This window comes from Pelodiscus sinensis, chromosome 5, assembly GCF_052426305.1.
Source record: "Pelodiscus sinensis isolate ZL-2025 chromosome 5, ASM5242630v1, whole genome shotgun sequence".
NCBI lineage: Eukaryota > Metazoa > Chordata > Testudines > Trionychidae > Pelodiscus > Pelodiscus sinensis.
This window is the reverse complement of record NC_143056.1, coordinates 132246103-132271791: the sequence shown is the minus strand read 5'-3', so window position 1 is coordinate 132271791 and position 25689 is coordinate 132246103. Positions and strand designations below refer to the sequence as shown.

The 25689-nt window shown below is 44.3% G+C and overlaps 3 protein-coding genes across 3 annotated transcripts; all 3 read left to right on the top strand.

Annotated features, from left to right (window-relative positions):
* The first annotated feature begins 5377 nt into the window (after positions 1-5377).
* LOC112546411 (olfactory receptor 5AR1-like) lies at positions 5378-6316 on the top strand. Its single transcript, XM_025186656.3, has one exon. The coding sequence runs from the start codon at positions 5378-5380 to the stop codon at positions 6314-6316; it is 939 nt and encodes a 312-aa protein (XP_025042441.3).
* Positions 6317-12594: 6278 nt separating this feature from the next.
* On the top strand, positions 12595-13533 carry LOC102458232 (olfactory receptor 8U9-like). The gene has a single exon (XM_006111813.4). It carries the CDS (start codon positions 12595-12597, stop codon positions 13531-13533), a length of 939 nt encoding a protein of 312 aa, XP_006111875.2.
* Positions 13534-20232: 6699 nt separating this feature from the next.
* On the top strand, positions 20233-23850 carry LOC102458480 (olfactory receptor-like protein OLF2). Its single transcript, XM_014575529.3, has 2 exons — positions 20233-20745; positions 23740-23850. Exons 1-2 carry the CDS (start codon positions 20233-20235, stop codon positions 23848-23850), a joined length of 624 nt encoding a protein of 207 aa, XP_014431015.3.
* The last annotated feature ends 1839 nt before the right edge of the window (positions 23851-25689 follow it).

Below are 25689 nucleotides of genomic sequence, written 5' to 3'. Positions count from 1 at the left end.
ATCCTTTTATCTCAGTCCAAACTGTTTGTGGCACTGGAGTTGGCTTTATGATGTAGTTGCAAGTATGAAGTATGTGATGTTTATAGCTGTACCAAAGGGCGTTTTCACACTCTCCTGATACTCTGCGACTCTGCATGTGCTCTGTGGGGTGGTTGTAGAGATTGTTACTTGGTTTCTGTCCATATGCAAGGAGGAGAAAGGTGATTTGCATGGCAATGAGCTTTATTGTAAGCTAAGGGCACAGCAAAACAAGTAAGAGCAGGAGTAACATTCCCAAGAGATGGCACGGTATGGGTGCCTGCTGTGTGGCAGTTTTCACTGAAATGAATAGTCAATAGTATGGAAACAGTGAGTTTTCTCCACAACATCTGTTAAAAAGCAAGTTCAGTCATCCAGGCACCAGATAATTATGCCACAGTAGTAGGTTCGCTACGAGTTCTTTCTTTCTCCCAGACTCATAGAATCGTAGAACTGGAAGAGGTCATCTAGCCCAGGTAACTGCCCAGCACCAAGCATTAACTCGACTTTCCCGAACAGGTGTTCATTGAACATGCTCTTACAGATCTCCAATGATGGAGATTCCACAACTGTGAGACAGGTGTGTCGTCTAACCTGCCCCAGTATAGAAAATTCCACAACCTCCCTACTGTTTAGTTACCGTGATGATGTTTTCCCTAATGTCTGACCTAAACCTACCTTAACCCTAACCCTAACCCACTTAACCCATTGCCTTTTGTTACACCACTAATGTTTTCCCTATTCTTTGTAACACCGTTGACATATTTGAAATTTCTCATCATGTCCCCTCCAAACCTTCTGTAGGGAATAATTCCAGACACACTGGGTGCAGGTGAAAACAAGCTGAGGATTTATTGTACACCACCGCTGGTGGAGTACCACCCAGGGGTTAACCTGGTTAGCACTAGTTAAATCAAAACATACATTAGATTATATAGGCAACAGATAGACGGAGTGAAAGTGATTTGATAGGTCTAGTGGTGGAAACATGATGAGCACATAAGCCAATGAACTACAAAGGTTACACAGCATCTCTGCACATCACCAATTAAACATCTTATCAATAATACCGGTAATTATTTCTAACAAACAAAATAAGCTAACATAAACAAAAGCATGTCGGACGGAAATATGATGCGTCTACTGTGGGGGGTGATATTGCCTTGGGTTGGCGCAGAATAAAGCGGACAGTGAAAACTCCCTCACTGTTTCTCTGATACCAGTCTTATCAGAGTGAGGCACTCTTGGAATGTGGTTGCCAGGGATACCAGGGTCATGGTAGGTGCCCGTGCTGTTAATTCCCAGGCCTCAGATTTAAGATTTGAGTTCTCAGTTCTCAGCAAGATACCATGGGCTGCCTCAATTTACCCCTACATACAAAGTAAACCCAATACTTCCAGTCTTTCCTCGTAGGTCATGTTTCGCAGACCTTTAATCAATTTTGTTACCCTTTGTTGAACTTTGCCAATTTTTCCACAGGTTTCCACAATGTACCAGTTCAGTCATGATCAGCATGGCATAGAGTGAAAGCATTGCTTCTTCTATCTTGCTTACAGCACTCCGACTAACACATCCAAGAATGGAAGATTTTTGCTTTCTTTGTTTTTTGCATCAGTGTTACAGTGTTGACTCAATATACTCTGTGAGCCACTATGACCCCTAGATTCCTTTCTGCACTGCTCCTTCCTAAACAGTAATTTTCCTTTTTGTGTGTGTTCCTTCCCAGAGAAGTACTTTCCATTTGTCCTTCTTGAATTTCATCCTATTTCCCTATGATCATTTCGACAGTTTGTGGACACTTGTAACTTCTCCCAGCTGGGTGTCATCTGCATCCTTTATCGGACCAGTCTCTGTAGCACTGATGACAATATTAATCAGAACCGGACTCAGAACTGACCCCTCATTTTGAGACATTTCTGGACACTGCCCTTTTTTTTTGTCCTGGATCTTTCTCAGCCACCAGCACTGCCAATACTTTAAGTCTATGTAAGTTATATCACTTCATGCAGATATAACTCAGTTTGACTTACAACAGACTCCACCCTGCTGTGTTAATGGGAAGGTTGTGTACCAGAAGTAGTACAAATTCAATCACTTGATACCATCAGTGTAGACCAGCCTCAATAAGAATACGTGATGGAACACATAGTCCAAGGGAAGGGAAGAACAGCCATTGATGGGTAAGTGCTCTCCCATTGACTAAGCATGTCTTCAACATGCAGGTTAATAAATATTGCTATGTTTATTCTAGTAGTCTCCATTTAGCCAGTGATGTTGATATGGCCTCAGTCTCCCCTTTTGGGCCTCAGTCTCCCCATTGTTAATAAAACATAGGGGCTGTGTCTACACTGCACCCCTTTTCCGGAAAAGGGATGCAGATTAGACAAGTCGGAATTGCAAATGCAGCGGGGATTTACATTTTCCCCGCTCCATTTGCATGAACATGGCTGCCGCTTTTTTCCGGCTCGGGGCTTTGCTGGAAAAAAGCGCCAGTCTAGACAAGGATCTTTCGGAAAATTAGCCTTTTCCAAAAGGTCCCTTATTCCTCTTAAAATCAGGAATAAGGGACCTTTCGGAAAAGGCTTTATTTTCCGAAAGATCCCCGTCTAGATTGGCGCTTTTTTCGGGCAAAGCCCCGAGCAGGAAAAAAGCGGCAGCCATGTTTATACAAATGAAGCGGGGGATATTTAAATCCCCCGCTTCATTTGCAATTCCGACTTGTCTCATCTACATCCCTTTTCCGGAAAAGGGGTGCAGTGTAGACACAGCCAGCAAGAATAAAAGGTCCAAAAAAAGAAGTATGATTCTATAGACTGGTTACTAGGGGAACCCATCTAGACAGTATCAGAGGGGTGGTCTGAAACTGCGTAAACAACGAGAAGTTCTGTGGCACCTTAGAGACTACGGGTATGTCTACACTACAGTGCTAATTTGAATTACACAGATTTGAATTACACAAAATGTACACCGATTTTCCATTGATTCCTGATTTTTAGTACGACTTTCTGAGAATACACAACCTTGAACCATACTCTCTAATTACAGGTAGAGCAACTCAATTATCAAATCAAGGCTGGGTGGATTTCTAAGTGGTATCTAATCCACCATGACTATTGGCCTGTTTCCCTGCTCATGGTTGGAAATGTGCTCAGGTTCAAAGCCATTGAAGACCTGGTCCTTTGGCTCCAATGGAGCTGTCCTGATTTACACCAGCTGGGGATCTGGCCAGTGACTCCAATAGAGAGACCTCCATGTACACAGGCAGGGGACCTGGTCTAATGGTCAGTGTCCGTGTGATGGTTACACCACTGAGTATATCTGTCCACATCCACCAGACTTAGCACAGTGCGGACAAGCCCTGAGAATCCCCACAGGGCACATGCTGAGCAATTTAGAAAATCTAAGGAGGCCCTGTTGGGGGCTACACCACACTCACTTTTTTCCTACCTCAACAAGGCTGCTGGGCAGGGCCAAGTGGCTGCCGCTGGGAAAATTTCCATGTGAGAGGTTGGGGAGGCAGAGCTTAGCTGTATTTCAGTAACTGCCAAACCCTGGGAAGTGAAGGAAGAGAATTGCTATGTGCAGTGCAATGGAGCGGCCCGTGTTATAGGTAGCTAATTTCACAAAATTAGATCCAGGAAGGATCCTGTACAGGACAGATCCCAGCACTGAAGAGAGCAGGAATTGAATTTTCTCCTCTTCCGAGTGTTATCATTTCCGTGGAAGCTATCAGCTTTCTATCAACTTTTCAAACTCACCTCCTCCCTAAACGATGGCTGTGGGAGTCCAGGAGTGGGTCCACACAGCAATCTTATTTCAGAATAATGGCCGTTATTCCGAAATAACTAAGCGAGCATCTATATAGCAATAGTGTTATTTCAAAATAATTTCAAAATAGCAGGAGGATTATTCCAACTTCTGTACACCACATTCTATGAAGAACAACACCTATTCCGAAAGAGTTCTTTCGGAATGTTGGCTATGTAGACACTCCATTTCCGCTATTTCGAAATAGCCCCTTACCAGGGCCATTCTAAGTTATTCCCAAAGAGCGCCTCCTAGGGCTCTACATCAAAATAGCATGTAAGCATCAGGCTTATTCTGAGGCTTCCCTGCAGTGTAGACATGCTATTTTGAAATAAGCTCTTTCAGAATAACTATTCCTGAATAGCTTATTCCGAAAAATAATGTTCAATGTAGACGTAGCCTGGTGATGTTCCATGGTAGTGCAGCAAGAGGGGAGGCCATCATGCAGCATTGGACATGCAGTGCAGCCTTGGAACCTGGCCCAAGCCAGAAGATGGGGTGGGACGTGCTACTACAAGGACCCTCTGGTATTTCTGAGTTGAACAACAAACTTAGGCCTCCATAAAGAACAAAACACATTTTCCATTTTTGTTCAGATTTACTTAGCACCATTCTTGAATGGAAAGGAATGGGATGCCATAGATCCCTGACCTTGTACTCAATAACTCTGACAAGAATTGCACCATTTAATAACACAGTAGGAAAGAGTTGGCCAAATTAATCCCCAGGGTATGAGTTACCCTAGTGCTGGGTTTGATTCCCTGAGCTCATTAATGAGGTGTTGGGTCTCTCTGAGCTCAGGTATTCCCAGGTGCTTCAGGAATAATGTTCTGTAGATCACAGATCTCAGTATAAAACTTTCTGAAAGCTCCCAACTGGCAATTCTGTTGATGGGGCAAATACCACCACGTCCGTCTCTTCTCAGTAGGTATGTGCTGTTTTCCTGAATTACAGTAAAACACTGGCAGAGACACCAGATTGATCCGCAGGTATTGAACTGAAGATCCTCCGCACTAAATACATGAGCCCAGATCCAACCCCTCAAACTAAAGGAAAAACCTCTGTGTTTGGGAAATACAAGCAATTATAAAGTCACTGAAGGAAGTGCTTTCTCTGGGCTTTCCTACAGACTAAAGAACATGCCATTTTTAACCATCAAAAAGTGTCATTAGCACCACACAAGCATCACCCAAAGGATGATTCCGAGCCACAGAACCCCCCTAAGAAATAATCTTGTCCGACTGAGATGGTTTCACCTTGATTCTCTTACCGCAGAGTCACAAGTCACTGTTTGCTTCTCAGATTAGAGAACAGCAGTGTTCCTGTGTGTGGTGTGGTTAACCGGTGTGTCCTTGGATTTGTAAAGAGTGGGCACTGTATGGAACAACTGGAATTATCAGCTATGAACATCTGCCTTTGTGGACTAAGCCTTTCTTTCAGCTCATAGTGGCATCCATTTTTCATCACTTACTTCGTTACACAGAAGGGACATGTTTAGAGAGCCATCCACCTGACCCCATCCCTGTAGCTACCTGATCTCAGATCAGAGGACATGGAAGAGGGAAATCATTCAGTGGTCACTGAATTTATTCTCTCGGGACTCACAGATCGTCCAGAGCTGCAGGTTCCTCTCTTTGGGTTGGTCCTACTGATTTATATTGTCACCGTGGTGGGAAATGGGGGGATGATCTTTTTAATCAAGACTGACCCCCGACTCCACACCCCCATGTACCTTTTCCTCAGTCATTTGTCTTTCTGTGATCTTTGCTATTCCACAGTGATTGCCCCTAAAATGCTGCAGAATTTCTTAGCTGAGAGGAAAAGCATTTCTCGCACTGCCTGCACTGTGCAATTTTATTTATGTTACGCTTTGCAAGATGTTGAGTGTTTCTTGCTGGCTGTGATGGCGTATGACCGTTATGTGGCCATCTGTAACCCGCTGCTCTATACGGTCACCATGTCCAGGCGGCTTTGTAACCTGCTGGTGACTGGGGTGTGTGGGGTGGCATTGGCAGATGCAACGACAGGCACGTATTATACATTCCAGCTGTCATTCTGCCGCTCCAACATCATCAATCATTTCTGCTGTGACATGCCCCCACTGCTGGCGCTCTCCTGCTCTGATACCCGCATCAATGAGATATTGCTGTTTGCCTCCTTGTGCTACACTGTTGTGATCAGCGTTGTGATCATCCTCCTCTCCTATCTCCTTATCATCTGCACCATCCTGCAGATCCGCTCTGCCAAGGGCTTGCGCAAAGCCTTCTCCACCTGCGCTTCTCACTTGACTGCAGTGGGCATGTTTTATGGCACCATCCTCTTTATGTATTTCCGACCCACCTCCAGCTATTCCATGGACACTGACAAAATAACCTCAGTATTCTACACGCTGGTGATCCCCATGTTGAACCCCCTCGTCTATAGCCTGAGAAACACAGAGGTGACGGGCGCCATGAGGAAAGCAATGAATAAACTCCTCGCCCATTCTTGAATCTTTCTAACTCAATCCAAACTTTTTGAGGCACTGAGGTTGGTTCTATGATGTAGTTGCAAGTGTGATGTGTGTGATTTTTATGGCTGAACCAAAGGGCGTTTTCACACCCTCCGGAGGCTCTGTGGCTGTTTATGTGCACTGTCGGGTGGTTGTAGAAATTGTTCCTTGGTTGTGTCCGTACGCAGGGTGGAGAACTATGATTTCCATCACAAAGAGCTTTATAGATTCGGGCAGAGAAAAATATGTAAGAACAAGAGTAACATTCCCGAGAGAGCACAGTGTGGGTGTCTGTGACAGTCTGCACTGAACTGAATAGACAATAGCTCGGAAACAGTGAGTTTTCTCCAAAAATCAGTTAAAAAGAAAGTTCAGTCATTCAGACACTAGATAAATATGCCACGATAGCAGCTTCACTACAAGTTCTTGCTCTCTCCTACATTCGTAGAATCATTGAACTAGAAGAGGTCATCTAATCCTGCTCCGTGCATTCACGGTAAAAACAAGCACTAACTTGACCTTTCCCAGCATGTGTTCATCTCACCTGCTCTTACAGATCTCCAGTAATGGAGATCCTACAACATCCCTATGCCATTTATTCGAGTGGTTAGCTACTGTGACGTTGGTGAAGGTTTTCCTAATGGCCAACCTAAACATCCCTAGCTACAATTTAAGCCCTTTATTTCAACGTCTACTTCTCCCAGCTGAGCGTCACCTGCAACTTTTATCACGGCACTCTCTATGCCAGTTTCAATAGCACTGATGCCGATATGAAACAGAACTGGGCTCAGAAATGATCCCTCACTGTGAGACATTTCTGTACAGTGCCCTTTATTCTGTCTTGGATCTTTCTCAATGACCATCAATGCTACTGTTATAAGTCTATCTAAGGGTATGGTTAGACTAAAAGTGTTTTTCTGGGATATTGGAGGTATCCCAAAAAAACCTCTTCCATGTCCAGGGATGCATTTGTTCTTCCTTTTTTTTTCTGGAAGAACAAATGGTCTCTTTTGAGGCTTAGGGGGGGCTTCTGAAAGAGCGGATTTATCCAACACTTGGCCAAATTTCGGAAAAGTCTCTTCCAACAAAATGATAAAAAAGCAGCAGTGTAGCCATATCCTAAGTTACACCACTTCATGTAGATATTACTCAGCTTGATTTACAATAGATTCTACCCCACGCTGTGTTAATGGGAGAGTTGCTTAACAGAAGTTTTGCAAATTAAGTCACCTCACTGTATCAGTGTAGACCAGTCCTGATGAGAATTCATGATGGAATAGTCTTTGAGGGATGCAAAGAATAGACATTGATGGCCTAGACAGAACTAGACAGAAGCAGGAAGTGAAAGTTAATCACCCACCTCACAGGTGAACATCCTCATAATGGGCAAAAAAATTAAAGAGCGAGGACACTCCCCACCATTGACTAATTTGGTTGCTTGAAATCCTCACCTATCCTCTGCATATGTATGCCACAGTTTCGGGAGAAAGCTATCATAGTGTATAAATCATTTCAGGTCAACCAAAGCTGCATCACTTTTAACTATACATTATTATTTCAGAAGAAATTCACCCGTTTCCAGAATCATTTGCCTCTGGTTCATTGTACCTCATGTTCACAATCTAAAGAATCGATTTCAAGGCCCTTTCTATATCTTAGAACTAAAGGGCTAAGGGAGGACACACTCAGAACTCCTAGACGGGGTGATCTTAGCTTCTATAGACAACATTACTGAATTGATAAGGTGTCCCCATATTTGTTGATTCTCACAATAAAGTAGATACTTTACTCCCAAGCTTCCATGTAATTCCATGCACTGTAAATACATTTTTAATGACCGTATGTTTTTGCAACTATCATTTTATTTTCCACATTCAGAATGGAAAATTAACATATATCCTTCAGAGCGCAGGAATTGTATGAAACAACAGAAAAAAACCCACCCACTTCTGGTATGCATAGTACGATGAGGGCCTAAAACATAAGACCACGCAGCACAAGCCTGATTTTAGGCCTGAGACCTAATTAACAATGGACAAAACATGGCTAATATAGAGCAGAGCTAAGCTGTGAGCAAGAGGCAGGCCCCAGGCCGAACTGGGCTGAGAGCACAAAACACTAATTGGTGTTAGGTACCTACTGCAGAACAATAATTGGTGCTGGTCATCAGTAGAAAGCACATGGTATCACTAGCTCATTAAAAAAGACCTTGGTACCCACTCCCCACTGATACAGACTCAGGTTCAGGAAAGGTTCTAAAATGACAGCATGATGAATAGAGATGATCTAATCAAACCACAAGGTACAGGGTAATGGGTGGCATCTAAGTAGCATCAGAGGGTGGTAACCTGACAAGGTCAGAGGGTGGCAACCCCATCCCTCAGCAATGAGGTGTGACTTGTTTTACCTGTAGAGAATGTTGTGTCGGGGGGGAGGGAATGACCTAGGGGTAGTGGGACCTCCCACTGGTTGAGTCATTCCATTGTGGCAAGCACTGTGCAGAGTGGTTCAGTACAGTCTACTGACAGCTATGACTGTACTTTGCTCTACAATAAACCCGGCTTATCACTTCCATCCTTATCTGATTTGTGTTCTTTGGCTCTCTTGGTTTCTGCTGTGGAGACAAAGTGCACAAGTCAACACGGCCCACATCACTTGGAACACACAAAGTAGCCTTCTGTTTATACTCGTAAACGAAGCCAAAGACCTGTGAGGACACCTCGGTAATAAACTCTGACCGGCCCTCCCTGAAGAACTACAGTCTGTACAACCTGAAATTGCCTCTTCTCGTTCCAACTATTTGGAAGCAGCATATTTCAAAGCATTTTCTAATTCAGTGCCCATATAGACAAATATAAAACAATGGATCTTAAATTCTTTCAGACCACAAGTGGAGAAGGCTGGTACTCCAAAGTTCCCCTTCCTCCTTTTCTTCCTGCTCATGGCATCAACACCATCTGAAGCAGAGGTTGGGAACCTTTTCGAACCAAAAGCCAAACTACTTCAAAATTCAGAACAAGAGGTCAACAAAGAGCAGTATAAGAATACCCATGTGCATGACTGAAAATATACAACTTAACATTATCGATAATTGTCATAATGATTACTAATGGCATAACTGAAACATTGTACACATTGACTTTATTTAAGGGTACTTCTGCTGCTGCATCTTTTTGCACTTTTCTTTGAAGTCTACATCATACTGGTCAAATTCAAAGCCATGAATGCATTCAGGCTGTCTTCTGTCAATCTTATGGCAGGTAGCTGCAGAAGTCCAGGTTGGAGTGTTTGAAGAGTTCAGGGCAGGAGATTGGGTGTATGATGGACTCATGGCACAAGGTTGGCATGTGTGAAGGTACAGAAGTCTTATGGCAGGTGGCTGGGGATGAGGGAGGTCAGCGGTCCTGGGCAGGGGGTTCAGGTGTATGATAGACTCAGGGTTGGTGTGCACAGGAGGGTGAGTGTGTTATGATGCTGCAGTCAAATGGAGGTGAGCCCCAATTGGGCGATTGTTGGACAGGCTTTATTTAAATAAAATGTCCAACACAAAATGTTTCAATCTTGTCTTGATCTATGGCAGGAGCGGGGAATCTTTTTTCGGGTTGGGGGCTACTGACCCCAGAAAAGTCAGTCGGGGACCACACAAGTGAGAAGCAAAAACAACCCTTCCAAAAAAAAACCCCAGTCCTCACTGATGTGCCCACCAACTGAAACACCTCACTCCCCTAGTGCTCCAGACCCATAGCAGGGGGTGGGGCAGGGAGGACTGAGATTCAAGGTCTTGGGCCAGATTTACTCTTCTGGAGTCCTGGGGTTAGTTGATAATGTGGGCCCACGCTATTCTCTGGGGTAGGGTCAAAAATGGGGGGATAAAGGTGTGGGACAGGGCTGCCAGTGAATGGGATGGGGTTGGAGTGCAGGATCTGGGCAGGAGAGGGATGCAGGAGGGGGTGAAGGTGCAAAGTCTAGCCAGGGTGCAGGCTGCCAGGGCAGGGGACATTGGGGGGGGGGGAATTCTGGCCAGGAGGTAACCAGGGGCGGGGGTGTAGACAGGGGGCTAGAGGTAGGGAGGATTTGGAAGGGCGTTTGGGACTCCAGGGGGCAGGAAGCAGGAGGTATCTGGTCAGCAGGCTGCAGGCAGGGTGGGATTTTGGACAGGGGTGTCTGGCCAGGGTAGTAGAGACATGGGGAACTTTGGCTAAGGGGTGTGGATGGGGGCAGACTGTCTGGCCATAGGATGAGTGAGGAGGTGAAAGGGTCTGGACATGAGTGGGTGGGGGGCACTTATTTTTTTTTGCACCACATGGCAGGCACCGTATAACTCTCCTCCCACTGCTCCCCTCCCCCAGAAGCCTCCTGCAAAGTGTTTCCTGGAGGACGAAAACGGGCAGTGCAAATGGAGCCACTTTTGGCTCCGTCTTTCCTGCATGCAGAGGGAAGGAAACCACTCTCGCACTGAGACATTGTTTCCCCTGCTTGTTACCCATATGCTTTGTCTGGTGGGGAGCTTTGGGGCTTCCCGTCCCTGTTCCCCCTCACAAGATATCCCCAACCCACTCCTCCAGGAAGCTGTTGCTTACGCTCCAGTCTGGGCTGGGGCAGGCTAGTAAGGAGGCAACTGCAACGCCAGCTCCCTGTTGTGGGGGGAGCAAGAGAGTGGCTGACCTGGAGGCTCCCTAGGATGCCGACCCCAGATCTGAAGAGGATGGAGAGGCACATTGGGAAGGATTCTGGCTGAAAGGCACCAGGCTGTGAGGCTGGAGAAGCAGGTGGGGAGAGAAATCTTTGCTTTGAATTCATTAGGCTTTTAAGTGAAGTGTTACTGACATTTTGACTTTTAATTCTTTGTAACCAATTCTGATCTTTATGTCACATTATTGGTCATCACTGAAAATCTTTCTTTCTGCAGTCAATCAATGGGTTGAATTATTTAAACAACGCCACTGTGTTTCACTATCAAAATATTTAGGAACCTCTACTTGAGTACAGGATTTTCACCTGTCATTTTCTGTCAATAACATGACAGACTTTACACAAGCTGGTGCTGTCCAGGAGAGTGCTGGACAATACAAGAACTGTGACATAGTGGGGATTTTGTCTACTCTTGTAGCCACTGTGTTCACTCTGGTTTTGCATTCACCGTTTGCTTTGTTGTACTGTATGTGATGTTTACTGTCCTGTGCTTCTCTGCAGTGACTCAGTGCTGCAGTGCCCAGGGAAACTGAGACAAACACACACAATTTGCATGAAATACCCTTTGGTATTTCTGAGCTGCACAACAAAGTTAGGCGTCCACAAACAACAAAACACATTTTCAATTTTTGTTCAGACTTACTTAGCACCCTTCGTGTACTCAATAACTTTGACACAAATAGCACCATTTAATAACACAGGAGGAAAGACTGGGCCAAATTAATCCCCAGGGCATGAGTTACCCCAGTGGTGGGTTTGATTCCCTGAGCTCATTAATGAGGTATTGGGTCTCTCTGAGGCACAGGTACTTCAGAAACAATGTTCCGTAGATCACAGATCTCAGTATAAAACTTCTTGAATGCTCCCAGCTGGCAATTCTGTTGATGGGTCAAATACCACCACGTCTGTCTCTTCTCAACAGGTACGTGCTGTTTTCCTGCATCACAGCCACACACCTGTAGAGACACCAGGATGATCAGCAGGCATTGAATTGAAGTTCCCTAGCGCTAAATACCTGAGCTCAGATCCAACCTCTCAAACTAAAGGAAAACCTCTGAGGCAATTAAAAACTCACTGAAGGAAGCAGTTTCTCTGGGCTTTCCTATAGACTAAAGAACGTGCCAATTTTAAGTGCCAAAAATTGTCAGGAGCACAACACACAAGCTGCACCCCAAACCAAGATGCCAAGCCACAGAGATCCCTTTGCCTAAAGAGAGCAGAGAGATTGACACACATTAATCTTACCCCTTCTTGAGCTAAGCAATAATCTCGTCCAACTCAGATGGTTTCACCCTGATTCTCCTACAGCAGAGGCACAACTCACTGATTGCTGCTCAGATTAGTGAACAGGAGTGTTCATGTGTGTGGTATGGTTAACTGTGTGTCCTAGTATATGTACAGTGTGCACATTGTATGGAACAACTGGAATGACCAGCTGTGAACATCTGGCTCTATGGACAAGCCCTTCTTTCAGGTCATACTGGTACCCCTATTTCATCACTTACTTCAGTACAGAGGAGGGAAAGGTTTACCGAGCCATCCACCTGCCCACATCCTTATAGCTGCTTGATCTCGGCTCACAGGAGATGGGAGAAGGAAATCACTCAGAGGTGACTGAGTTCATTCTTTCAGGACTGACAGATCGTCTGGAGCTGCAGGTCCCTCTGTTTGTGTTGTTCCTGCTTATTTATGTTGTCACTCTAGTCGGGAACGGGGGGATGATCTTGTTAATTATGACTGAATCCCGACTCCACACCCCCATGTACTTTTTCCTCAGGAATTTGTCTTTCTCTGATCTCTGGTATTCCTCGACAATTGGCCCCAAGATGCTGCAGAATTTCTTAGTGAAGTCAAAAAGCATTTCTCGCACTGCCTGTGCAGTGCAAATGTATTTATGTTTCTTTTTTCAAGATGTTGAGTGTCTCTTGCTGGCTGTGATGGCCTATGACCGTTATGTGGCCATATGTAACCCACTGATCTATACAGTCACCATGTCCAGGCAACTTTGTAACCAGCTAGTGGCTGGGGTATGTGCTGTGGGGTTGGTGGATGCAATGGTACACACATGTCTGACATTTCGGCTGTCGTTCTGTCACTCAAATATCATCAGTCATTTTTTCTGTGATATCCCTCCACTACTGGCGCTCTCCTGCTCTGACATACGCATCAATGAGATTGTGATGTTTTCCTTTGCATGCTTCATTATGGTGAGCAGTGTTGTGACCGTCCTTCTGTCTTATTTCTATATAATTTCCACCATCCTGAGGATCCACTCTGCCAAAGGTCGGCAGAAAGCCTTCTCCACCTGCACTTCCCACTTGTGCGCCGTGGCCATGTTTCATGGCACTCTTCTCTTTATGTATTTACGTCCAACCTCCAGCTATTCCATTGACACTGACAAAATAGCTTCAGTGTTCTACACACTGGTGATCCCCATGTTGAACCCCCTCATCTACAGCCTGAGGAACACGGAAGTGAAGGGCGCCCTGAGGAAAGCCATAAAGAAACTCCTAAGGATTTCTTGAATCTTTTAAACTCAGTCCAAAGATTTCTTAGTACTGGGGTTGGTTTTACGATGTAGGTGCAAGAGGGAAGTGTGTGATTTTTAGAACTGAACCAAAAGTAGTTTTCAATCCCTCCTTATAGGTCTGCGGTTCTTTATGTGCTCTTTGGGGTGGTTGGCATTTTGTTTGTGTCCATGCACAAGGAGAAGAAAGGTGTTTTCCATCGCAATGAGCTTTATTGGGAGTTAAGGGCACAGCAAAACAAGTAAGAGCAAGGGTAACATTCCCAAGAGAGAGCACGATGTGGATGCCTACTCTGTGAGGGTATGTCTACACTACCCCCCTAGTTCGAACTAGGAGGGTAATGTAGGCATACCGCACTTGCAAATGAAGCCCGGGATTTGAATTTCCCGGGCTTCATTTGCATAAAGCTGGCCGGCACCATTTTTAAAACCCCGCTGGTTCGAACTCTGTGCAGCGCGGCTACACGGGGCTCGAACTAGGTAATTCGAACTAGGATTCCTATTCCGAACTACCGGTACACCTTGTTCTACCTAGTTCGAGCCCCGTGTAGCCGCGCTGCACGGGGTTCGAACCAGCGGGGTTTTAAAAATGGTGGCTCCCCGCTTATGCAAATGAAGCCCGGGAAATTCAAATCCCGGGCTTCATTTGCAAGTGCGGTATGCCTACATTACCCTCCTAGTTTGAACTAGCGGGGTAGTGTAGACATACCCGGACAGTCTGCACTGAACCAAATAGATAAACACATGGAAGCGGTGCGTATTCTCAATAATATCAGTTAAAAAGAAAATTCAGTCATACAAACACCAGATAATTATGCCACATTAGGAGGTTCGCTATGAGTTCTTGCTCTCTCCTAGATTCACAGGTACCAAGCACTAACTATACCTCCCCCAACACGTGTTCTTCTCACCTGCTGTTACAAATCTCTCATGATGGAGATTCCACAACATCCTTCAGCTATTTATTCCAGTGCTTAGCTATTGTGTGAATGTTGAATTTTTTTCTAAAGCCGACTTAACCTCTGATGACAGGAGAAGAAGCAATGGGCTTAAAAGTAGTAAGGAAGGTTAAGGAACTTAATGTTTTTTCCCTCTTCTTTTTTTTATCTATTCTCATATGCCCTCTCAGCCATCTCGTCTCCAGACTAAAAGACCTCAGTACTTTCAGTCTTTTCTCATAGGTCATGGTTCATAGACCATTAATCATTTTTGTTACCCTTTGTTGAACTTTTTCAATTTTTTCCACAGCTTTCCCAGAACTGCACAAAATACTGCAGTTCAGTCATATTCAGCATGGAGTAGAGCGAAAGCATAGGTTTTTGTACCTTGCTTACAGCACTCCTGCTAATACATCCCAGAATAATGTGAGGTTTTGCATCATTTTCTTACTGTTAACTCCTAAACTTTGGCCACTATGACCACTAGATCCCTTTTTTCAGTATTCTTTCCTGGACACTAATTTTCCATTTTGTGTGTATGAGAGTGATTGTTCCTTCCAAAGAGAGTACTTTGCTTTGGTCCTTATTAAACTTCAACCTATTTACCTAGAGTCATTTTGACACTTTGCAAGACCATTTTGAATTCTCGTCTCCTCTTCAAGACACTGGCAATTTCTCCCAACTGGGTGTCATCTACAACCTTTATCAGAGGACTCGCTATGCCAGTATCTTAAGCACTGATGATGATATTAAACAGAACAAGACTCAGAACAGATGCCTCACTGTGCGACATATCTAGACAGTGCCTTTTAGTCTGTCCTGGATCTTTTTCAGCCACCGTCAATGCTAATGCTGCAAGTCTATCTACGTTACATGACTTCATGTAGATACAACTTAGTTTGACTTACAAGAGAGTCTAACCTATGTTGTGTTAATGGAAGGGTTCCATAACAGAACTAGTACAAATTCAATCACCTGACAGCATCAGCATTGACCAGCCTCGATAAGAATCTGTGATGGAACACAGACTTCGAGGGGAAGTACAGCCATTGATGGACGAGTGCTCTCCCATTCACCAAGCCCGTCTTCAACATGCTGGCTAAATAAATATTGCTTAATTTATCATAGTAGTGTCGATTTCATCAGTGGTGTAGCTCTGTCCCCAGCCTTCCCTGTTAGAACTCTTGCATTGAGTATAAAACATGGAAAGAATCACAACGTAAAAAAAAAAAAGATTCTGTAGACTGGTTACTAGGGGAACCCATATATAGAGTGAGACAATCAACTTTATGTCTTTATTCCAATGGCTGTTTAATTAGGTAGAAGAGCTTTGGAAGGAGAGATTGAGAATGTCTCAGAGCAGAATAGCAGATTGCTCCGTGACTTAGAAAACAGGAAACCCAATCACACATCTTTGAAGCAGGAAGTGAATCTTGATTACCCACCTCAGAAGTGAACCTCCTCATATTGGGCAACAAAAATTAAAGTGAGATGACACTCCCACCACCAAGAACTACATTTGGCTGCTTTAAATATTCCCCTCTCTTCTGCATACACACACTGTGGTTTCGGGACAAAGCTATTATAGGACTTGTAATACGTGTATGAATCATTTCAGGTCAACTAAAATTGCATCGCTTTTAACTATACATTATTATTGCAGAAGAAATTCACCACATTTTAGGGTCTTCTGCATCATGGTCATTGTACCTCTTGTTCACAATTAAAATAATTGATTTCAAAGCCCTTTCTATATCTTAGATCTAAAGGGCTAAGGCAGTAGACACTCAGAACTCCCAGTCTGGATGATCTTGGTTTCTATAGACAACATTATTGAATTGATAAGGTGCTCCCATATGCTAAAGCTCATAGTAAAGTTAGATGCTTATTTCACTCCTGAGTTTCCATATAATCCATTTACTATACATAAAAATTTTGGAAATGGCCATGCCTTTGCAACTCAATTTTCCACATTTATTAATTAAAGAAAATAAAGTACTATATATCTTTTAGAATGCAGGAATTGTTTGAAATTAAAAAAAATTGTAGGGTTTGTACAATGGGCCATTGCCTCTCCTCATTTCAACTGTTCAGAAGCAGCAGTGGTTTCAAAAGCAGTTTCTAGTTCATGGTACACCTGGACGGATATAAAAATGTGGATCTTAAATTCTATCTGCCTCCCTTTGCCCATCTTTTACTGGTAATAACCAGACTTGCCTGCCTTATAACAGGGTTCATAAATATTTGTTGCTCCTTATATGGCCCTCTTCAATGCAGTGCCTCTGAGCCACTCAAGATCTTTATTGTATTTATTGCCACTTATTCCATGTTAGGGCAGAGCAGTGTGATTTCCATTTTTCAGAAGAGCTGAGGCTCAGAGAAAGCAAATGTGCAAACTTTAAGAAGCAGAAGAGGAACAGTGGTATAAAATCGATAGGTAAGGGAGTGGTGAATCCACCCTTCATTTTATACAGTCATTCAACATTCTTCAGATTCATCATGTAGGTCTCACAAATGAGCTGATGACATCACTCAGAGACTCCAGTCCTGAATTTTTAACTTTTCAGCGGAACTGAGAGGTTTCCCTATCTGAAGACACACTGAAAATGATGTACACTGCCATCAGCGTATTCCATATTCTACAGGCACCTCAACCATGAGGCCTCTCTCCCCATAACAGACACTTTCACCTTAAATCCATTTGCTGCTTCTTAAATTAAAGCCTGCAACCACCAGCAACCAGGATGGGCAGGAAATCATTTACACATGGTAACCATCTGTGCACGTTACAAGCAATACTTTAAAAAGACACAAAAAGAAACACTAAGCCACAAAGAGCTCACAAAGGGAAATGAAGCCCCTCTACAGGCTACAGCCTCCAGAATACAAGGCAAAAACACTTCAGCCATTGAACTATATGCCCTGCAGACCCATCATGCGCTAATGCTTCACCTTAACCCCAGGGCATATGGAGGCTCAAGTCCAGCAGCCAGCCAGGAGCAGGTGCTCACTCCCTTGGGCCTGTCCGCACTGAGCTATCCATGGTCCTGCAATTTTCTTTAATTAGCCAAGTGTTCAGTGGTGCTGAGCTGATTGGCACCAGCCAGGGATCTGAGCCATCGGTGCTAATAAAGTTCTGTCATGTAAAACCACCCGGGTTAGTAGGTTGGATTCATTTCACTGAGGCAGATTTTCCCTGGATCTGTCATTACTAGTGTGACCTTCTAAGACCCTGTAAAGGCTCCATCCTCACTCTGACATGATAAATGCAGAAGTGGGAGCCTGCAAAAGGATTCCAAAACCTTATCTTTCCAGGCTTTGGTATAAAACTTCCCCCAAAAATCTAAAAAACCTAGATTTTGGGGGAGAAATCTGATGCCACCACCCAAGTATGGATGAGAAAATCAGGGGAGAGATCACTTGGGAAATTTCACCCCTTATCGTAAAAACCAGGACACAAAATTTAACCAATGCCAGGTTAATAAAAAGAAAAGAGAAAGAACTTTTATTATGCACACAATAGTCCTGTTGCAAGATTAATGACTAGACAGCCGATCCTATTTCTCAAACCATAAAACAATCAAAACTAAACGTTACCCTACTTACAGATAGTAAAGAAAGAGTCTTTTCTTGGAGGCAAACATAGTGTTTCTCCCCCTCAGTAGCTGGAGAGAACTGCCCAGGCCAAAGGAGGGAAAATTCCCAAAATTCCTTTGTCCCAGTTTGAAATTCCTACCTGCACTCCTATTGGCTGAATCTACGTAGTTAGGTAAGGGACATAGTTAGCCCTTGAAGTCAAGACTGGCTGCACTTCTAAATGAGAGAATCCAGCTGTAACTGGTCCATGAGGTTCCATGCCATGTGGTCTGTCATGATCATTAGAGTTAGGCAGCAGCCTGGGGACTAAAGGGTTAAGTGGTATTAAATCCACTATGTCTCTTGGCCTGTTCTCCAGCTCGTGGTTGAAAACGTGCTCAGGTTCACACCATTTGAGGATCGGGCTCTTTGGCTTCAATGGAGCTGTCCTGATTTACACCAGTTTGGGATCTGGCCAATGACTCCAAATGGAGAGCCATCCATGTACACAGACAGGGGACCTGATCTGATGGGAAGTGCCTGTGTTATGCCAAGTCTTGGGACTGGTAGGAAGAGACTTGCTATTGCAAACCACAGGACTTGGTGGCGTTAGAACCAGCTGATGAAATCCCTGGTTATGAAAGATCCTGTACTGGAGAGATCCCACCATTGAGGGACAGAGAAATTGAATTGTTCTCTCTTTCATGGAATTATCTTTCCTATGCAAATTATGAGCTGTCAAAGGAAATACCCAACTTTGTCTCATCTTACAAGGCAGATCAGCAAAAGAGACCATCTTGCCTCATAGGGATGGAATCCATTATAGGACCCTGGCCCATGGTAGAGAATGTTGGAAAGTGGTATCTGAGGGATCCCAGTGGCATTTGTGCCCAAAATATTATGGCTTTGGCCTAGAGCACTTGGCCTCTGCACAACACAAAAAAAAACCCTTCCGTTATTGATCAGGTTGACTCATTGAATAAAACAGGAGGCACGAGTGGGACAAATTAATCACCAGGGCCTGAGTTATTCTGAATGGGTCCCTGGTTCCCTGAGCACATTAATTAGGTGTGATGACCTTCTAAGAGTTGGTATTCCCATTTGCTTCAGCAAGCTTGTCCCACAGGTCACAGATCTCAGTATAAAACTTCCCATCCACTCCAGAGAGGCTGTTTCTTTCTATTTTTAATTACATGTCCATACAGACACCACTGTGATCAGTACATAGGGAGCTCAAAAACGTCAGCATTAAAAATCTCAGCCTGAGCTCCTACCAAATGATCTAAAGGATAAAAAACCTTTTTGGTGGGATAAAGGGACAGTTATATCATCACCACTGACGCCAGTTCTATCCTTGGGTTATCCTATCGACTCGAGAAAATGCCATTTTCAGATGCCGAGACTCACAATTAGCACCATGAGTGTCCTTTTTCCCCATCTGAGACGCCGAGCCACAGAGCTCCCCTTGTCCAAGGAGACTATAAAGACTGATATTCATTTCTTCTCACCCTTTCTTCAGCTAAGGAATAATTTCATCATGCTGAGCCAGTTTTCAAATTGATTCTCCCACAGCAGAATCACACGTCACTGTTTGCTGCTTACATTAATGAACAGGAGAGTCTGTGTGTGGATAGCATGATTGACCTGCGTGTCCTTGTATGTGTACAGTGTGTGCATTGTATAGAACACCCGGCCTGATCAGCTGTGAATATCTGGCTCTGAGGAATAAGACTTCCTATGTGCTCATACTGAGACCCATTATGAACTTGGACTCCTTTTTCTTCACTTATTTAAATCACATGGAGGGGATAGGTTGTATTAGCCATCTCCTGCCCAGATCACTGTAGCTGCCTGATCTCTGCACAGAGGAGATGGAAGAGGGAAATCACTCGGAGGTGACTGAGTTCATTCTCACAGGACTGACAGATCGTCCGGAGATGCAGCTCCCCCAGTTTTTTTTGTTTCTACTCATTTTTGTTCTCACCATGGTGGGAAATGGAGGGATGGTCTTATTAATCATGAGTGACTCCCGACTCCACACCCCCATGTACTTTTTCGTCAAGAGTTTGTCTTTCTGTGATTTCTGCTATTCCTTTGTCATTTCCCCGAGGATGCTGCTAAGTTTCTTAGCCAAGATGAAAAGCATTTCTTATACTGCCTGTGCTTTGCAAATGTTTTTCGATATGACTCTTCAGGAAACTGAGAGCCTCTTGCTGGCTGTGATGGCGTACGACCGTTATGTGGCCATTTGTAACCCACTGCTCTATACGGTCATCATGACCAGGCAGCGTTGTAACCTGCTGATGGCAGCCTGCTATGCTGTGGCATCGGTAGATTCAGTCATTAACACATATTTTGTATTCCGGCTGACATTCTGCCACTCCAACATCATCAACCATTTCTACTGTGACATGGTCCCCCTGATGGCGCTCTCCTGCTCTGACACCAGCAGCGCTGAGATTGTGATGTTTGCGTCCACTTGCTACATTATAGTGACCAGTGTTGTAACCATCCTCCTCTCCTACATCTTTATCATCTCCACCATTCTGAAGATCCGCTCTACCGAGGGCCGGCACAAAGCCTTCTCCACCTGCACTTCTCATTTGACTGCAGTGGCCATGTTTCATGGCACCCTCCTTTCCATTTATTTCCGACCCACCTCCAGCAATTCCATGGGCACCGACAAAATAGCCTCAGTATTCTACACGCTGGTGATCCCCATGTTGAACCCCCTCATCTACAGCCTGAGGAACAGGGAGGTGAAGGGGGCTCTGAGGAAAGCCAGGGATAAACTCCTCAGCAATTCTTGAATCTTTGTAACACTGTCTTCCCTTCCGGTGGGGTTGGGTTTGTAATGCAGTTTCAAGTGTGTAGTGTGTCATTTCTGATGTTGAATCAAAGGCATTTTGCACACCCTCCTGCAACAGATTAGCTCTTCCTGTGCTCTGTTCAGGAGTTATAGAGATTGTTTGTGTCCATGCACAACGAGGAGAAAGGGGATTAGCATCACAATGGCCTGTATTGTAAGTTAAGGGAGAGCAAAAGAAGTAAGAGCCAGGGTAACATTTCCAAGAGACAGCACGGTGTAGACACACTTATTGCAAAGACACTATTAAATGAACCCACTTCTGTCAGTCTTCCCTAATGCTGAAAATCTGAAAAATGGCTTCTGGAGCCACTGATTTCAAGGCCCTTTCTATATCTTGGAACATAGGACTAAGGGATTGGACCCTCAGAACTCCTAGACTGGGTGATCTGAGCTTCTGTAGGCAACATTAATGAATTGATAAGGTGCTCCCATATTTGTTGATGCTCACAGTAAAGGTAGATCAATACTTCACTCCTGAGCTTCCATGTAATTCCATGCATTTTAAATATAACATTTTAAAACTGACTATATGTTATTGCAACTATAGTTTTATTTTCCACATTCCTTGATGAAAAATTAACCTATTCCTTTTAGAATGCAGGACTTGTCTGAAACAACAACAACAACAACAAAATACTTCTGGTATGTCCTACCTGTAATTGCCTCTTCTTCGAACTACTTGGAAACAGCATTTTTCAAAGCATTTACTAATTCAGGGCACATACGGACAACAACAATTGAATATCCATTTTTTCATTCCTGCCAATGAGTGGAGAAGGCTAGTACTCCAAAGCTCCTCTTCTTCCTTTTTTCCCTGCTCATGGCATCATCACCCTGAGAAGGAAACAGAGGAGCACAGGAAGAGAGGAGGATTTTGACAAAAAGGCACTAGCCTATACAGCTGGAAAATCAGGTGGAGAGACAAATGTTTGCTTTGAATTCATTTAGGCTCTTAAGTGAGGTGTTACTGACATTTTACCTTTTATTTTTTGTAAAAAATTCGGATCTTTATGTCTCATTATTGGTAATCACTGAAAATATTTCTTTCTGTAGTCAATAAATGTGTTGAATTGTTTTACTGAAGCCACTGGCTACATCTAGACTGGCATGATTTTCCACAAATGCTTTTAATGGAAAAGTTTTCTGTTAAAAGCATTTGCGGAAATGAGTGTCTAGATTGGCACGGACACTTTTCCGCAAAAGCACTTTTTGCGGAAAAGCGTCCGTGCCAATCTAGACGCGCTTTTGCGCAAAAAAGCCCCAATTGCCATTTTCGCGATCGGAGCTTTTTTGCGCAAAACAAAACTGAGCCCTTTTGCACAAAAGCTTTTGCACAAAAGGACTTTTGCCCAAACGGGAGCAGCATAGTATTTCCGCAAGAAGCACTGATTTCTTACGTGAGATCGTCAGTGTTCTTGCGGAAATTCAAGCGGCCAGTGTAGACAGCTGGCAAGTTTTTCCAAACTTGCCAGTCTAGACACAGCCAGAGTATTTTGGTATCAGAAAATTGAGGAACCTCTACCTGGGAGCCGGATTTGAACCTGTTATTTTCTGTCAATAAATAGACAGATGTTACACACACTAGTATTGTCCAGGAGGGTGCTGGGCAGTATCGGATGCACATTCTATGGGGCATGACCTACAGGTAGGTGCTTTCTGTTGTTCTATTGAAAGGCAGCATGTGATACCCCTTTACCTGAATCTCCTAGAGGTAGAGCCCTGAACCTTAGCTGTGGTTATTTTCATAGCTCAGGTGTCCTCCTCCAAAGTGCTAGAAGGTATGTTAGGAGGGAAGAAAGCCATTTCTTCCTCTGTCTGTGTGACAGAGCAGCCTTCAACTTTCTGGAGGGAGGTTCCAAAGAGGATGGAGAGAGGCTGTTCTCAGTATTGGAAGATAGCAAAATAAGGGGCAATGATCTCAACTTACAGTGGAGGAAGTCTAGGTAGGATATTAGCAAAAATTATTTCCCTATGAAGGTGAGAAAGCACTAGGGAGGGGGTGGAATTTCCATCCCTAGAGGTTTTTATGTCCTGGCTTGACAAAGCCCTGGCTGGATTGATTGACCTGGTCCTACTTTGGGCAGAGGGCTGGACTCAATGGCTATGTCTAGACTACATGCCTCTGTCGGCAGAGGCATGTAGATTAGGGTTGTAGGCAAAGGAAAATGAAGCCGCGATTTAAATGATCACGGCTTCATTTACATTTACATGGCTGCCGTGCTGAGTCGACAAACAGCTGATCAGCTGTTTGTCCGCTCAGCGCGCTAGTCTGGATGTTCCCCTGCCGACATCAAAGCCCTTTGTCGGTAGCCCCGTTATTCCTCGTGGAATGAGGTTTACCGGGGCTGCCGACAAAGGGCTTTGATGTCGACAGGGGGAACGTCCAGACTAGCGCGCGAGCCAACAAACAGCTGATCAGCTGTTTGTCGGCTCAGCGCGGCAGCCATGTAAATGTAAATGAAGCCGCGATCATTTAAATCACGGCTTCATTTGCCTTTGCCAAAAAAACAAATCTACATGCCTCTGCCGACAGAGGCATGTAGTTTAGATGTACCCAATGACACACGAGGCTCTTCCAGCCCTGGGATTCTATGATCCTGTGACTCCACTCTCATTTCTCAGTGCATTTGTGGTGGTATAGTGACTGCTGTTTCTCTGTCCTTTCAGAGGCAGTATAGAAAGATGGAGCGGGGCCTTGGGATATCCAGATCTTTTGTTTATAGTCCTGTCCCCCCATTCAGACACATTACCAGTTGATTAACAGGAGACAAAATGTCTATGTGAAAAGATGTTTGTGTCTCCTTTTTCCTCATATTTTCAGCTTCCATTATTTCCCTTCTTCCTCGATGATGCTATTGGCTGCTTCGATATGGTATTCACCACAGCACACATTGCTTGGTTCCAGACACGCCTGTTTGCCAACATCTGTTGATAATGTTAATTAATAATAGCGTACTGTCCTCTTCCAACCTCACATACTGGATTGCCACTCATGATTTATCAGGGTGATGCTAATAAACCAATTATGAATTTTCAGATGATGCATTGGAAGGTGCATTTTTAAAAGACTTCAAAAGAAAAAAATAAAAAACAAAGACTTCACACAAAGAAATCAAGCCCTGCCACAGGCTACGCCCTCAGAAATGCAATTGCTTCAGGAATAACGTTCCATAGATCGCAGATCTCAGTATAAAACATCCTGACTGTGCCAAACTGGCAGTTTCTGTCAAAGGGGAAACACCACCACATTTGTCTCTTCTCAGCAGGTACTTGCTGTTGTCCTACATCACAGACACACACCCATAGAGAAACCTGGGTGATCGGCAGCTATTGAATTGAAGATCCCCAGCACTAGAAACCTGAGCCCAGATCCAACCCCTCAAACTAAAGGAGAAACCCCAGCATTTGGAAAAACGGGCAATTACAAAGTCACTTAAGGAAGCACTTTCCCTGGGCTTTCCTGTGGACTAAAGAATGTACCATTTTTAGGTGCCAAAAAGAGTCATGAGCACAACACACAAGCAAACTGACATGCCGAGCCATAGAGCTCCTCTTGCCTAGAAAGGGCAGAGAAATTTACACGCATTAATCTCAGCCCTTCTTGAGCTAAGGAATAATCTCATCCCACTCAGATGGTTTCACCCTGATTCTCCTACAGCGGAGGCACAACTTACTGTTTGCTGCTCAGATTAGTGAACAGGAGGGTTCGTGTGTATGGTATGATTAATCTGCATATCCTTGTATTTGCAGAGTGTGCGTATTGTATGGAACAACTGGAATGACCAGCTGTGAACATCTGGCTCTGTGGACAAGCTGTTCTTTCAGGTCATACGGGTACCCATATTTCATCACTTACTTTGGTACAGAGGAGGGAAAGGTTTACAGACCCATCCACCTGCCCACATCAGTGTAGCTGCCTGATCTCCACTCAGAGGACATGGAAGAGGGAAATCACTCGGTGGTGACTCAGTTCATTCTCTCGGGACTGAGAGATCATCAGGAGCTGCAGGTCCCCCTGTTTGTGTTGTTCCTACTGATGTATGTTGTCACTCTCGTGGGGAACGGGGGAATGATCTTGTTAATTATGACCGACCCACGACTCCACACCCATGTCTTTTTTCCTCCAGAATGTCTTTCTCTGATCTCTGCTATTCCTTCACAATTGCCCCCAAGAGGCTGCAGAATTTCATAGCGAAGACGAAAAGCATTTCTCGCACTGCCTGTGCAGTGGAAATGTCTTTATGTTTCTTTTTTCAAGAAATTGAGTGTCTCTTGCTGGCTATGATGGCAGATGTCCATTACGTGGCAATCTGTAACCCACTGCTCTATATGTTCACCGTGTCCAGGCAACTTTGTAACCAGCTAGTGGCTGGGGTGTGTGCTGTGGGGTTGGTGGATGCAATGGTACACACGTGTCTGACATTTCAGCTGTCGTTCTGTCACTCAAATATCATCAGGCATTTCTTCTGTGATATCCCCTCACTTCTAGCTCTCTCCTGCTCTGACATATGCATCAATGAGATTGTGATGTTTTCCTTTGCATGCTTCATTATGGTGAGCAGTGTTGTGACCGTCCTCCTGTCTTATATCTATATAATCGCCACCATCCTGAGGATCTGTTGCCGAAGGTTGGCAGAAAGCATTCTCCACCTGCACTTCCCACTTGTGCGCTGTGGCCATGTTTCTTGGCACACTTCTCTTTACGTATTTACGTCCCGCCTCTGGCTATTCCATGGACACTGACAAAATAGCCTCAATGTTCTACATGCTA